The sequence below is a fragment of the Bombus huntii genome, chromosome 1, assembly GCF_024542735.1.
Source record: "Bombus huntii isolate Logan2020A chromosome 1, iyBomHunt1.1, whole genome shotgun sequence".
Classification (NCBI taxonomy): Eukaryota; Metazoa; Arthropoda; class Insecta; order Hymenoptera; family Apidae; genus Bombus; species Bombus huntii.
Genome location: NC_066238.1, coordinates 12,531,538 through 12,545,641, shown reverse-complemented (window position 1 = coordinate 12,545,641; position 14,104 = coordinate 12,531,538). Strand labels below are relative to the sequence as shown.

Genomic DNA, 14,104 nt, shown 5'->3' with positions numbered 1-14,104 from the left:
TCATAGGCATAAAACTACAAAACTGTGACGTTATAAAAAATTTTAATTTATTTTTTTAACCCATATCGATGTACCTAAATAAACATATTTTTTTATTACAGACATTAACGATGTAAAGAATCGCATCATTTCGGGCATTCTTATATCTATTCATAAAGTACAATCAAAATAAACCCTGTTAGGAATTGGTAGGACAATGTGTGTACTCATTAACTGTCGTAGCATGTCGTCAGTTGAGAGTAACGATCGCAATATATAAAAATTGGAGAAACGGTGAAAAATGTATGATGTTTCGAGCGGATCGTGAAAGGAGCGAAAATGAATAGGAACAATACATGAGGACGCAAAGCGACCGCGTGCCCTTTTTCTGTTTTCTTCTTTTTTCAGCCTGCGGTCGAGGTAAACACAGCGCGGCACGTTTCGTGGCGCCCCCTAACCGATAAAACGCCATCGAGGCACTCTCATGACTTGGTCGCGCATGTGAGAATCACGGCGTGACATACGGGTTACAGTCGTAACTGAAACGTGACACCCGTTCAAAGGTGTCTGAATCGTGTTGTTATGCGTGGTAATGAAGTTTTCAAGCCCGGTCAACCCGAAAATTATGCAAGATAAAATGTACTTAGACGGGCATGGATTTACGACCACGCCACCGCCATGCACGCCAGACACTGGCATGCTTCGATGGTGGGGCCACCGTGCCGAATACTCGACCCTTTCCGCGAACATTTACGATCATCAAAAATGTATTTCCGTGTCAGTACTCACCTTCGTCAGAATCGTCCAGGTTCTCTTTCTGGATGTAGGATATATCTGAAACCCACAAACACCACGGGTTAGCTGAAAATCCCTCGTATTTTTGGGCAGCTTCGTTCGATCCACAGGCACTCACTCACCCGCCATCTTGTAACAAACTGCAACGCGTCCCCGTGGCCACGCGCTTAACTATTCCAAATCGAGAGATCGTTTCTTGACATTCTTCGTGGACATATCGATATTGCCAATTTTAATTCTGATTTCAACGGTTCTTTCAATTTGAAAAATTGCTATAACATCTTATTTAAAAGTAGTTACTTCGAAGTGTTGAATGAAGAATCAAATCGATGGCAAATCTTCGGCGTTCGGCGATATTGCCAAGTAATTAACTTGATATTTATTACAATCTACAAATTTTAAGTAGGATATTCATATATGTAAAGACATGTGTATATACAGCGTGATATGTAAACTTTTATTTCCAAAATTTTTAATTTCTTTTATGATATTAACCGAAAATTGCACAATTATATTGATTATTATATGAATAATTATTGCAAAGCAATGATTGCAGTTAATAAATAAAAAATATATAAAAGAGACACGTCACTTATATATATTTAATATACAAATGACAGTGAATTATCTTAAACAATAGGGAAGATGATGAATAAAAATCGGCAGAAATTATAGAAAACTTTTGCAAAATTATACATACGATAACATTTTATATCTTCACAAGAATATAATATAAGCTTATGCAATATATATAATATGTTCTTTCCATATATGCTACAAGATAATATTTTACATTTTTTTAAAATCAATCTTACATTACAGCGCAAATTCAGTTACTTGCTTGTCAGTTTTGCCAAGTAATAGATGATGCAGACTTTCATAATATAACACAAGAGAACTTTATGTTCATAGACAAAATAGTGTCTACATATTTGTGAACCAGTCACAAACATTAAATTGGAAATGTACAACATTGGTAGCAATTCAGATGTAAATTGCAAATTTCATCTCTTTTTCTAATGTGTATAGAGTAAAAAAAATATTTAAATTTTTATCTCGCTATTTTACTGTAAACATCTAATTAGACGTAAGATGTTCTTAGGTAAAACCTAGGGAAAGTAATTTGCACAGCCGGTAGATATAAAATGATATTCTTCTGTAACTTGAATTTGTAATATGATAATTTGTATGTTATATCTACATATATGAATGTAACATTCAGAATGACATATCTTAGAGGAGCGATATATTTAAATACAATTTTTCTTTCTGTGATTGATTTGTAGTCCTTCTCTTGATTTAAAATACTGTATTGTAAGAAAAGAAATGTATAAAACATTATAACTATATTTAATATATGATACACATGACATGCAGTTGTGGTTACCTCGCGGCAGTTCCTGAGAATCATACAATATGAGAAAGATAGTGGAAGAGTATTAAAAAATGCCGGTACGCTCGTGTGGTGTCATGTGTTATCGGTGACTACTTCTTCAATTGTAGCTCTGCACATTGGACACTCTATCAGTTGATTCGAACACGTTTGGCAGAATCCTCTGAAATAGTATTCGTTTTTATGTTTCATGTTAATATCATGAAAAAAGGATTAAGATACGTGAAAGAATTATATAGGACACCTGTGATTGCAAGGTAGCAATCTTACTGAAGCTCTTTGGTCAAAACACAATGTACATGAATCCTCTCTAACACTAAGTTTCCTCAATTGATCTAGATATATGTGTCTAGGAAGCACAACCTTATCTTCAGGCTTCAAAGTAGCGTGGTCGTTAAATTTCTGATATTCGCGATCAGTAGGAGGATATTTAAAGGGCACATTCCCAAAATTAAAAAGACATTGTTGGAACGACATAAAACTGGCTGCTGCAAAAAATCCTGACCTAAAATATTTAGAATGATCATTAATAAGAATGTTTTATTCAGATGAGAGAGAGAGAATACATACCGTACTGTTTTGAAAACTTGAACAGACGGTCTTAGTCGCACACCATTTATAGAAAATATTATTTCTAATTTGTTCAAGTCCAATAAACAACCTAAAATGTCACCAGCTTTCCAACAAGGTCTATCAGGATATCTTTCACAGTCTGCGTTATACCAAATTAATCGGCGACAACCATCGTAAGACACAGAATATTCGTCATCACCTATACCATAGCCTTCCTACAATAATAAAATAAAATAAAATAAAATAAAATATGCAAAAATAATCTATACATCGTAATCGTCCATGTTACGATAAGGATGTAAAAACTTGCGTGATTTAAAAACGTGCTATCTTTTGTAGCCCATCCAATTTGCATTACACCTGTAGTTATAACAAGTGTTTCATAGTACCAGATTCCTGAGTCTACTTGAAATGTACATCTCACACTTTCAAATGAATATGCATCACACCGAGCCTAAAAATACAATAAAAAGAATAACAGGAAGCCTTACGATATGTAAATATTACCCAGTATATTATATTTCCAAAACTTACTTCCAAACCGTTAGGCGATATTTTCAGGTACTCGCTTACATCCTTTGTGTTTAACATTACGTTGATACCAGTTGTATCCACTGAATCGTGAGAATACTTTCTACCTTCCATAACAACTAGAATAATGAAAATATATGGAAATATATAAAAATATATAAAAAATAGAATAATGAAAATTCCATTGCTATTCATGTGTATCACGTATGCTTTAATATTTTATATTACACACTTTAATACTTACGTAAATTGTCCAAACACCATCGCGCACAAAAACCTACTTGACGACGTATATAATGAGTTTCTGTTGCCCATTTTTCCAATTCTAGCAATGGATTTGGCTTTTCTGCCATTAAACGTTTCTTTATAGTTATTTTATTCTCACCTAGTGAAGTAAAAACATTACGATTTATTAAATGTAAGTTAATAAAAATATCGATATTTGTACAAATTACTGGAATTAATACTCACTAGTTTGGGCAAATTTTTCCAAGGCTATTAATGCATATAACACTACATAAGGATCAATATCTTCTTTCTAAAATAACATACAAATCATGAATGAAATTTTTCAAACAAATTATATGCATATAATTAATTATACTTACAATGTTTGAAATAAGATAATCCAAAGTTTCATCAGATAATATAGCAATGCTACTTGGGCCAGCTAACTTTTCTGCTATACAACCCAATACCACGCAGATGTTACGTTGTTGAGTTGCACTAGTCTGTACATTTCCAAATTTTTGAGATAATTGAAACATGTGTGACAACCGTAGAACCAATTCCTAAAAAGTTAGAAGACCTATAGCACAGGTTATACATCACATATAGCACATTATACATCAACAAGTAACATATAAAAGTAAAATTATACCTTTGATGGTAATGGACAATCATCCAATAGAAGTGTGATAACTGAAGGACCTAATGGATTATGCATAGGAATAACGTTAACCATTGAACTTACAACTTGTATCCACCCATCTTCTTTATCAGCAATAGCATGTAATTTTGACATTGCAGGTGGTGGCTCTTGTTCACTGGATATGCATAAAAATAAATTAATTATTAATTAATAAATCTAATAACAGCCTTATACTTACATATAAGCTATAATACTCATTAGAGTATAATTACATAAGGTAACTTACTTTATAGTATGTAACACTTACTTATCAACAAGGAAACCAATTACTCCAAGAGTTTCAAGTACCAATTTATCAATGTTAGCTGAAGTTGGAAATTTAAAAGTTGTAGTGCTCATATCACCAGATGCAACTGTGCCAACACTTGATTCTGGTAATATGGTATTTTCAGTCTCCGCATGATTTTGTCTATTATATGTTTCAAGTTCTTCTGGTGTATCTTTACAAAGGCAATTACCCATTCCCACACGTTTATAATGATACTTTTAAAGATATTCTATCACATGTATTTTCTAAGTAATATTTACACAATCAAGTGACCTGTGTACTATTAACTGCTGTATCCAATGTAACTAAAAGTAATTCTTTTCTAAAATAACAATATTTATAACATATGTTTACAGATGTGTAAACATTAAATTTTTTTACAAATACAAAGCTTTGTCATGATACATACTAAAAATATATCACATGAATCACGTTCCTTCATTACAATTAACTAAAATTTTTGTTTACTTTCTTGTAGTTTTTTCTTGTCATTTTTTTAAATATACAGATAAATGCAGTTCCAATCAAGATATGTAACAAGCAAAAATCAGTCTACAATCATAGTTATATATTTGCTAAAATAATCTGCCTATAAATAAAAAAATATTAACGATAATTTTCCAAATAATTTATCGAGTTATATGTGTAAATATTACATACGTGCTTGAGGGCTGTCATTTGGTTATGTTGTTATCGGAATAGAAAGAAGTTATACAATTCTTCAGCAATTTTCCTTGATTATCCGTTTATAAAATAATTTATAAAATCACATTCATCTTGCTTCTTTTCCAATAAAATATAGATTTATACGTAATTGCACTCTAAATCGTGTCCGTTAGGTTATGTCCTCAATAATCTTCAAAACAGTATTCTCAGCATAACAGGATACGCATACTACACTATACTTTACGTGAGGTGATCAATTCTAAATCACATATGAGATAAGACTTCTACGTCAGTATATCTTTTTAACGCTTACTTAATTAAGTTTACGTACGATAAAACATTTATCTATATGTTAATTATTTTCTTATAATGAAAAAATATATGAACATGGAAATTCTTATATAATACAATTTTATGCAACACAAAATTTTGGATGTAACATTAACTAAATAACGTATACATTTTATAAATATATAATATTCCAGAATTAATGTTAACAACAACTTATATATAGATTTTTCATATATAACGACATGCCTTTTATGCTCTAATAACGAAATCAAATTTAATAATTATACTCTTATTCGTATAACCGAAAGTCATATTATTTCATAAAATAAAATTTTTAAATAGAAAGTCGTTATCTTTTAAAGACACTCCTTATTTCACAAAGTCATATAAACAACAAATATAAATACAAATACAAATATAAACAATGAATATATAAAAGTTATGGCATGTATTGTTTTATGTTTACATATAATACAGTTGTGTGAAGTTCGTTATATTTGTAAATATCCTAAGAACTGTAGAATTCAGCCAATAAACCGCTTTATAAAACTACAGTTATGAAAGGTAGGTTATTTGAAAAGTAGCCGCCATATCGACTGGTAATCTGCTTTAAAGTGATAATATATATCGAAGAGTCGAAGTCGCAAAGCAGTCGCGGTCCGTCTGGTACTTTTAAGACGAATTTCTTAACATACATCAGAAGCGAATCTTTCGCCGTTTTCGAATATTACAAAAATAATATGCCGTTAAATTATTTAATATATGTGAATTTAAAATCGTAGGTCAAATAAATAAATACTTTGTTAGAAATCGTCGAATGGCCTTTTTTATAAATCGTGCGATGCGATCACATGGGAAAGGCGAGAGAATGTCAACGATCAATAGTATTACGAAAATGAATTGGTGATTTGGACGTTGAAAATTTTGTGTACAACATGGTGTCCGGGGATCACGAAAGATTGCTGCCTGAACCGGAGAATTACGTGAAATGTTTTTATGATTTGTTCAAAAGTATTGCTGAAGCACAGAGGTGCGAATTGCGTATAACCTCCTTTCACCTTTGTTTACTTGACGCTTTTGGCGGTGACTTCATCTGTCATTTATCAAACTCAATAATTCCAACAAAATTTCTGATAATTCTATTCCTGTTGTCTTTAAATATGTCATACAATGTTATCGCACTACGAAATTATATCATGATTTTCGTAGATGTTTAAAATAACCTAAAATTGTTTGTTTATTAAAGCTGTATGTTAGGTTATCAGTTTGACAGTTCTCAGATGAAGTAAATGACTTAATTTATAAATTAATTTGTGATTGGTATTTTGAATTATTTATCCATTGTTAATTATCTATCTAATCTAACATGATAATATGCAAAAACATATACTTATAGTCATTCATTAAAAAGAATAAACATATAATATATTTTCTTGTTTGTTTTTACAATACTTAATACTTTATAAATGCAAATGCTTTCCTTATAAAAAACTGTTAATAATATATTATTTATAAAGCGTTTTATGTACTACATCATATATTTTATTTTTTAGAAATAAGGAAGAATGGAAAAAATGTAAAAAAAATAAATCTGTACGTAAAAGGGATAAAAAGAAGGTATTATTAACTTTCTCTTATGTTTGTATTTTCTTTTTTTTCCTTTTGTAACAAGTTACTTGTACCTTCAATGTTTACAGATTGACTTAAGTGGTGATTTAAATTACAATAATCCACCAGAAATAGAATTATCCTGCAATGCTTCTGCATTTGCTGTATTTGCTAGCGTCAGGAGTGCTATTTTGGAGAGGCATACTAAAACAAATGAAGTTTGTAGCGTATCAAATTATAATCGTCCACCCTCGCCAGAATATTGTGAAACTACTGATACTGAGAGTGATGATGAGGAAAGAATATCAATACAGAGCTTACCAAAGGTAACCATCAGAGTTATAGATTATGTACATTGGAAGAATTATATATGAGTTCAAATATGTTTAGATTGTAGGTATTGGTTTACGAAGTGTTTTTACATTGATGAGAGAAAGTAGAACAATTGAACCTGCTTTGTGTACAAAAGCACTGTCAGCATTGTTGGATGTATTACAAGGACAACTTCCTGAAGGCCTTAAATCCGAACCAGATGATGTTATTGGTAATATACAAAAGTCAACATTTACACATACAAATTTATTGCTTCATAGTGAACTTCATATTAAATTTTTTTTCATAGATCCACTTTTTGATCTATTATTGGATCTTGCAACTTCACACGGCCCAGAATCAGCAGCTGCCAATGATGGCAGTCATTTGACCGCAGTCGCTTGTGCATGTTTATTGAGTCTTGTGGTTGTTAGAGGAGATACTGGTCGTTTATTGGCAGCAATAGCAGCTTTACTCATGTGTCCAAGAGCATTAGCAGTTCAAAATATTCAAGTAAATCCTTTTCCAAATTCGTAATACTATAGAATATTTTTCTAAATTTTTAGAGATTATAATTTATATGTTGTAGATGCCATGTGTATTAACATCCTTGCAAAGAAGTGTACAAGCTGTTTTACTTGGAAAACTTGTACGGCCAGACTGGATTACATATGGAGTTCCTAAGTGTGCTGAGATTTATACTTCTACGCTTAAGTTACCAAATGAGATAAATAATATAATACTAAATGGACGAAGTTTTGTGAGCGATGGAAAGTACCTGTATCTGCATACATGTAGAGGATTATTGAAGATTGGTAGTGGTCATGGAGGAACTATTTGGGGTCATACATATGTTCATAAAGCAGACTTTTATCCAACAGAAACGGGTTGGCTTGGTTATGCCAATGTTAGTTTAATTAAGTATTAATTTTTTATGCATAATTATATCTATAAAAAATATTCTTCTAACAATTAATTTATTTTAGAACACGCTGTATTTTAAATATACACCGAGAAAACAGAGCGAGTTATTAATTATTGATGCAGAAACTCTTTCAGTTACGGAGATTGCTGTTTTAGAGGGTCGTGATTGGTCATCCTCTGTTATGTTTTCTGATGGTGAATGTTTAGGAATGATAACTGCTGGAAAAGATGTTAGTTTCTGCTTTTGAATTAGTGTTTCTAAAATGTATATTAACTAAAAAAGAATATAAATTTTATGTTTTACGTTTTAACAGGATGGTTTTGTAGTCAGAACAATAAATACATTAAGTAATCCAGTAACAGTCGCATCAGAATTGCCGTTAAAATTGGCAAGAAAATGTGTAGATGTTTTTGGATACGCTGCTTTTGATGAAGAACAAACCACTCATACATTAAATCCAGGCTGTGATGATGAAATAGCTACTGTTACTGCAGGAAAAGAATTTGCATTACTAAAGACTGTATCTGGAAAAGTAAGCAATATGATGTTTTTTAATATGTCAAAAATTATATAGAGACGTGAAATATACATATTATATTGCATATTAAAGGTTCTATATAGTGGAAAAGGAACTTCCCTTGGTATGAAAAGTAATACAAGGCCTAACAGATGGATAGAACTAACACTTGTAAGGGGACAGAGGTTTGTAAATTTTGCAGCTGGTCATGATGGTCAACATGTGGTGATGGTTATGGAAGATGGTTCAGTTTTATTTGCTGGGACTGCTAGGCGCGGAGAAGACGGTGATAATAGTAAATATATTATTAGTTTATGACGTGAAATTGATAATATGCTTTGGCATATATTTTCATATATCTTTTATTTTTAGACAAAGTTAGACGACAACCTAAGCCAGTTAAACCAAAAAAGATATCAAAAGTAGAAGGGCAGTTTATTGTGGATGCAGCCTGTAATAATGGATCAACTGCATTAGTTACAAGGGAGGGTTCCTTGCTGATGTTTGGCAAAGATACATTGCATAGTGATCCGGCTTCAGGAATAGTTACTGATCTCAGAGATGTTTGTGTTGTTCGTGTTTCATTAGGCAAAGCTCACGCTGCAGCATTAACTAACAAAGGACATTTGTACACATTTGGAATTAACAATAAAGGACAATGTGGTAGAGATTTTAATACAGTTCATAGTTCTATAAATAAAGATGTCTCCTCAGTTGCTGTAGAAATAGGTACAACAGAGGATGAACTTTTAGTAACTGAAGAGGGTAATTATATGTAACTGTTATAGAATTATTAAGAAGTTATATAATATATATATATACAACGTAGAAATTATATATTTCTAATGTTCCTTAATAACATATAAAAGGAAATTAATACTCTCATATCTGTTTAGATGCTGCTATGGAACCTACTGAAGACTGGGAAGAAACAAAAGGAATGTGTCCACCAGGATTACATCAATGGAGGCATCGTGTTTGCATGGTTTGCACAGTATGCCGAGAATGCACTGGCTACAGTATATCATGTTTAAGCAGTATACGTCCAGATCGAAATCCAGGCCAGTACGTATAGTAAATTATACATATAGTATAAGAAATTAAAGTTTATATTTTCAGGGAATGTGGATGTGGTGAAGGGGATAGTGGATGCGCGGAATGTGGATGCTGCCGCACTTGTGCAAGGAAAGGTTGTACCAATGGTAAAAATTTGATCTGAAATTAATAAACTAATATTAATCAAACATTTTAAAAAATTATTTATATCACATTGTAGGTAGATCAAGTTCAAATTTTAGAGAATATTTACAAAGATGCTTAGGAGAAATAAAGCAAAAACAGAGAACGAAAGCAGGCCCGAGTACTGCGAAGTATGGATTGAAGATAAAAGGTCCGAATAATGAAAGATGTCTGTATAAAATAGATGTAGTGGATATATTTTAAAATTAAGTAGAATTATTATGGTTAATATAACAATAAATTTCATGCAAAGTAGCTGGGCCAAGTGTGATTCAAAAAATTGCTGGAAAAGTGGCATTAGGATTAGGTACTAATTTAACAAATGAGGAAGGTATTAGCGGAAGTGACATTGAACGCGGTGATGCTACAAGAATTGCTAGTATATCACCAGCTAGAGTTCCTATACCTAGTGAAAGTCCTGTGGTTCAAGTATCATGTGGCTTACATCATACAGGTAATGCTTCAAAATGTATATTAAGTTCTTTCAGTAAATTTATAGAATGAAGTTTAACCATTATATTGTGTTACATACAGTGGTACTCTTACAAAATGGAGAAGTTTATACATTTGGTAGTAACATATATGGTCAGTTAGGTGTAGGAGATTTGGTATCACATGCTGGTCCAGTTCATGTTAAGCTACCAGGAATTGCAACACAAGTTGCTGCTGGTAGCAATCACACCGTTGTACTTACATCAAAGGGGGAAGTGTTTACATTTGGAGCTTATCAAGTTTGTATTGAGAACCATGTTATTCATGATAACAAAAAAAGCAGTGCAATATACATATATATTTTTTTTTACATAGAAAGGACAACTGGGCATAAATTGGTGGAATGGACAAAATGAACTCTCAAATTCTCCTCCGCAAGTTAGCCGTCGTTCTGATAGAACACAGCCCCGACATTGTTATCCTAATGTAGTTCCAAATATTGGTCCACAATGGGGTAGAAGAGCAACATGGATTGGTGCAAGTGGAGATCAAACTTATATCAAAATTGATGAAATAAATTCTATTAGTTTAACAAGGAGTACTGTTATGGCAAATAAAAATTGCATAAGTATGTCCTCTTTCGTAAATTATATTTCCATCATTATTACATTGCCAAATGCATCTAATTATAAAAACTTGTTTCAGTTTTAATTCCACATCAAACTGATCATGCAAATTCTTTCAAATGTTTAGTTATAAGCAAAAGAGATGGTACTTGTAACAGTTACAGTGGACCAGATCAAGTTGATTTCAATAATTGTGCGACGTGTTTAGATCCTTTGTATAATGTGATTTGGACTTTTAATCCTATAAATAGTGAAATAAGTTTATATAATATTATATCAACAGAAGCTAGAACAATTCCTGGATTGGAAGAATCCATTTTGAATCCAGGTTTAGCATTACCGGTAGTTTCAAACTGTTTTGTAACACGTTCTCAGGCTGCAATGCATTTATTGGGTTGTTTGGATACTCTTACACAAGCACAAGATGAAAATTTGTCTATAGTAGAAGAAGATGAATGTAACCAATCAGCATACGGAAAACCGTGTAGTCGTGAAGATTTTGTTACAGTTAATAGATTTGAAAGTGAGTATAAAAAAGATGAAAAAAGATAAATATTTTTTAATATTTATTTAGTATATATCCTGGGCATCTTTAGGCCATGGTGGTGGTTGGGGGTATTCTGCACATTCCATCGAGGCTATTAGATTTATGTCTGACACTGATATCATGTTAGGAGGATACGGATTGTTTGGAGGTCGAGGAGAATATATGGCAAAAATAAAAGTACTAATATTATAGTCTCTTAATACATTATGAGATATTATGCCAAGAGTTATATTAAAAATCATTTTAGATCTTTGATATTGGATTGGATGGAGGAGATCAAGAAAATGATGGCGAGCTTCTGGCAGAATCTGAGGAAATACCATACGAATGTGGACCGAGACAGAAATATTCTATTTTATTTTATGAACCAGTTCCTGTAATAGCAAATAGATGGTACGTTGCGTGGGCTAAAATTAGCGGCCCTTCTAGCGATTGTGGTTCTGGTGGTCAAGGAATGGTCACAACAGAAGATCAGTTAGTAAAAACAACCTTTTTACTCCAAAGAATGTAAATTTATGATGAATATTACGTTTTTTAATTGTTTCTTCCACTAGAGTTATGTTTTATTTTAAATCTTCGAAGAGATCCAATAATGGATCCGATGTAAATGCCGGTCAAATTCCACAATTATTGTATCGAATTGTTACACCCGATAATCCAACTTCTAATAGGCAAAGAGATCGAATTGAACCCGTTTATATCTTAAAAAGAGATTTCAGCAGAACAGTCACTAAAGTACGTATCTAGTTCTAATATTAAATGCAGAGTAATGTAAATAAAGGTGTTCCTTTTTTAGGAATGTTTCCAATCATTAATATCTCTCCTTCAGTGGAGCTGGAATACATTAAAAGCAACATTAAATGATAGCGTGGCTCATGCCACTTCATTTCACGCGCTCCTTGAAGTGGAACGTTTAGTTTACATTAGTAAAGCTAGTTTACGGTTACTTAGAACCTACACCAATGAGATTTATCCTAATCAAGGTATGTAGTGAATTTTATATCAAATTCTTAAGTATTATTTTTAAATAATGTTAATGACTTGTAGTGGGAAAGAAAACTCCAGCTGAATCAGTACGACTAGCAGAATGTATTGGTGAAGTACGTGCATTGTTACATCAAATTTTATCCGATACTGTACCATTAAATACGAAAAGCAAAGGAAAGACGCGACTAAGCAAAAGTAAGTTTACGTGCAATAGAATTTTTTATTTTAAATATTGTTTTTCATTTTTATAATGAAATAATTTGTATAGGTTCTAGTGCCATAAATAGTAAGATGACAAATAGTATATTAGACGAATGTCACAGAACATTCGTAGCCTGTTATCATGCATTTTATCCGACAGCGTCTTTGAAGTGGACATCTTTATGCGACCTACTATCAGAAATTGACAGAGTATGTATACATTTCGCAATTTTATGAATTAAAGGGTATTTATTATATAATTTACGGTATTTTACAGGAGGAAGGGCAATCCACAAAAGATCGATTGTTATCGGCTGTTTTAGCAGCACTGTGCAATCCTATTATTCGTCTTCGATGTACATTCCCAATTCTAAGTAACATCATGGATAGCAGTGATAGTATAAAACGGCAACTTAGTCTATCCGACAATATGAGCTTACTAATGATAAATTCGATCGAAAGTCATCAATACCCAATTTTAGTCGAACAAATTAGTTATAAATCTCAAGTGGAAAATTCTGGCAAAGAAACTTTAAACTGGTCATTTCGTGATGTTCTTGATAGACTGTTAGATTTGACTCTAGTTCCTGTGAAAAAAAGTCTCTGTAGAAAAAAGACACAATCACTGCCAGGACTGGTACTTCATTGTTGCTATTTGTTAGCGCGAGTGATTGCTGAATTAGCGGCACAATCTAGTGGGAACGAGGATGAACTTCAAGCAGCCTGCGGCAGACTTATATATACTACACCTTCAAGATTTACCCGAGTAAATCAAACAAGATCGTGGAATACCGGTAATGGCTCTCCAGATGCAATTTGTTTTTCAGTCGACAGACCTGGTATCGTTATCGCTGGAGTGGGTATTTATGGAGGTATTGGAATGTATGACTATGAATTAGAACTACTTGATGATGTGAGTATTATCTTAAACTCTCGTATAAAACTAATTGTTTTATTGTCGTAAACATTATCGTACCGTACATGTTGTAGCAAAATAACACAGGCAATGATCCATCTCACACTCAACGTTGGAGTAGTTTGGATTTTACACGAGGATCTTTTGGACCAGATGATTCTGTTAATGATATAGTAGAGTTAAAATTTGATAAACCTGTACCCATTAAGGAAAATGTAAAGTACGCTATTAGACTGAGGAATCGTGGAGGTCGTACAAGTAATGGCGATGCTGGTTTAAGCGTCGTTAAAGGACCTGATGGAACTACGTTTACCTTCACGGCTTGCTCCTTAAGCTTCAATGGTATATTGTTATACGTAAAACATAT

At 32.4% G+C, this 14,104-nt stretch overlaps 3 protein-coding genes across 13 annotated transcripts in view; 1 reads left to right on the top strand and 2 right to left on the bottom strand.

Annotated features, from left to right (window-relative positions):
* Positions 1-918, bottom strand: part of LOC126863571 (serine/threonine-protein phosphatase 4 regulatory subunit 1-like) — a 148,980-nt gene extending 148,062 nt beyond the window's left edge. Inside the window, exons 1-2 of the mRNA XM_050613856.1 lie at positions 897-918; positions 769-813 (exon numbers count right to left, since the gene is read on the bottom strand). Coding sequence (XP_050469813.1) covers positions 769-813; positions 897-903 — 52 coding nt within the window. The 5' untranslated portion in view covers positions 904-918. The remainder of the gene's footprint in view (positions 1-768; positions 814-896) is intronic.
* Positions 919-1,210: 292 nt separating this feature from the next.
* On the bottom strand, positions 1,211-5,509 carry LOC126863641 (RING finger and SPRY domain-containing protein 1-like). Of its 3 annotated transcripts, XR_007688936.1 has the most exons (13): positions 5,131-5,508; positions 4,880-5,059; positions 4,450-4,775; positions 4,152-4,317; positions 3,880-4,062; positions 3,743-3,809; positions 3,516-3,656; positions 3,275-3,390; positions 3,047-3,194; positions 2,738-2,951; positions 2,412-2,672; positions 2,162-2,330; positions 1,211-2,081 (listed from the first exon to the last, which is right to left on the bottom strand). XR_007688936.1 is itself a non-coding variant. In XM_050614039.1 (12 exons), the coding sequence occupies exons 3-12, from the start codon at positions 4,662-4,664 to the stop codon at positions 2,243-2,245; spliced, it is 1,599 nt and encodes a 532-aa protein (XP_050469996.1). In that variant the 5' UTR covers positions 4,665-4,792; positions 4,880-5,059; positions 5,131-5,509; the 3' UTR covers positions 1,211-2,242. The 3 variants fall into 3 exon arrangements, 2 of the variants coding, with proteins under 2 accessions (XP_050469996.1, XP_050469982.1); XM_050614039.1 differs by having other exon boundaries at positions 1,211-2,330; positions 4,450-4,792; positions 5,131-5,509; XM_050614025.1 differs by having other exon boundaries at positions 1,211-2,330.
* A 551-nt stretch (positions 5,510-6,060) lies between these two features.
* LOC126863494 (E3 ubiquitin-protein ligase MYCBP2) overlaps positions 6,061-14,104 on the top strand; it is a 261,502-nt gene continuing 253,458 nt past the window's right edge. For 5 of the 9 annotated variants that reach the window (XM_050613804.1, XM_050613748.1, XM_050613813.1 and 2 more), the window contains exons 1-25: positions 6,062-6,457; positions 6,981-7,044; positions 7,125-7,361; positions 7,426-7,579; positions 7,658-7,860; positions 7,937-8,254; positions 8,334-8,501; positions 8,586-8,804; positions 8,883-9,084; positions 9,162-9,554; positions 9,686-9,854; positions 9,909-9,991; positions 10,066-10,197; positions 10,285-10,482; positions 10,563-10,759; positions 10,836-11,088; positions 11,166-11,609; positions 11,683-11,810; positions 11,881-12,107; positions 12,188-12,368; positions 12,430-12,616; positions 12,681-12,815; positions 12,889-13,031; positions 13,099-13,734; positions 13,812-14,079. In XM_050613804.1, the coding sequence (XP_050469761.1) occupies positions 6,363-6,457; positions 6,981-7,044; positions 7,125-7,361; positions 7,426-7,579; positions 7,658-7,860; positions 7,937-8,254; positions 8,334-8,501; positions 8,586-8,804; positions 8,883-9,084; positions 9,162-9,554; positions 9,686-9,854; positions 9,909-9,991; positions 10,066-10,197; positions 10,285-10,482; positions 10,563-10,759; positions 10,836-11,088; positions 11,166-11,609; positions 11,683-11,810; positions 11,881-12,107; positions 12,188-12,368; positions 12,430-12,616; positions 12,681-12,815; positions 12,889-13,031; positions 13,099-13,734; positions 13,812-14,079 (5,434 nt within the window). In that variant the 5' untranslated portion in view covers positions 6,062-6,362. Of the gene's footprint in view, positions 6,458-6,980; positions 7,045-7,124; positions 7,362-7,425; positions 7,580-7,657; positions 7,861-7,936; positions 8,255-8,333; positions 8,502-8,585; positions 8,805-8,882; positions 9,085-9,161; positions 9,555-9,685; positions 9,855-9,908; positions 9,992-10,065; positions 10,198-10,284; positions 10,483-10,562; positions 10,760-10,835; positions 11,089-11,165; positions 11,610-11,682; positions 11,811-11,880; positions 12,108-12,187; positions 12,369-12,429; positions 12,617-12,680; positions 12,816-12,888; positions 13,032-13,098; positions 13,735-13,811; positions 14,080-14,104 lie in introns of all 9 variants that reach the window. The other 4 variants (XM_050613767.1, XM_050613777.1, XM_050613758.1 and 1 more) reach the window with 1 other exon arrangement.

Coding starts and splice junctions, on each gene's coding strand:
- LOC126863641 (XM_050614039.1), bottom strand. CDS start 4,664: ATGGGTAATTGCCTTTGTAAAGATACACCAGAAGAACTTGAAACATAT. Junction 4,318..4,449: donor ATTGGTTTCCTTGTTGATAA/GTAAGTGTTACA, acceptor ATGCATATCCAG/TGAACAAGAGCCACCACCTG. Junction 3,810..3,879: donor ATTATCTTATTTCAAACATT/GTAAGTATAATT, acceptor ATGTTATTTTAG/AAAGAAGATATTGATCCTTA.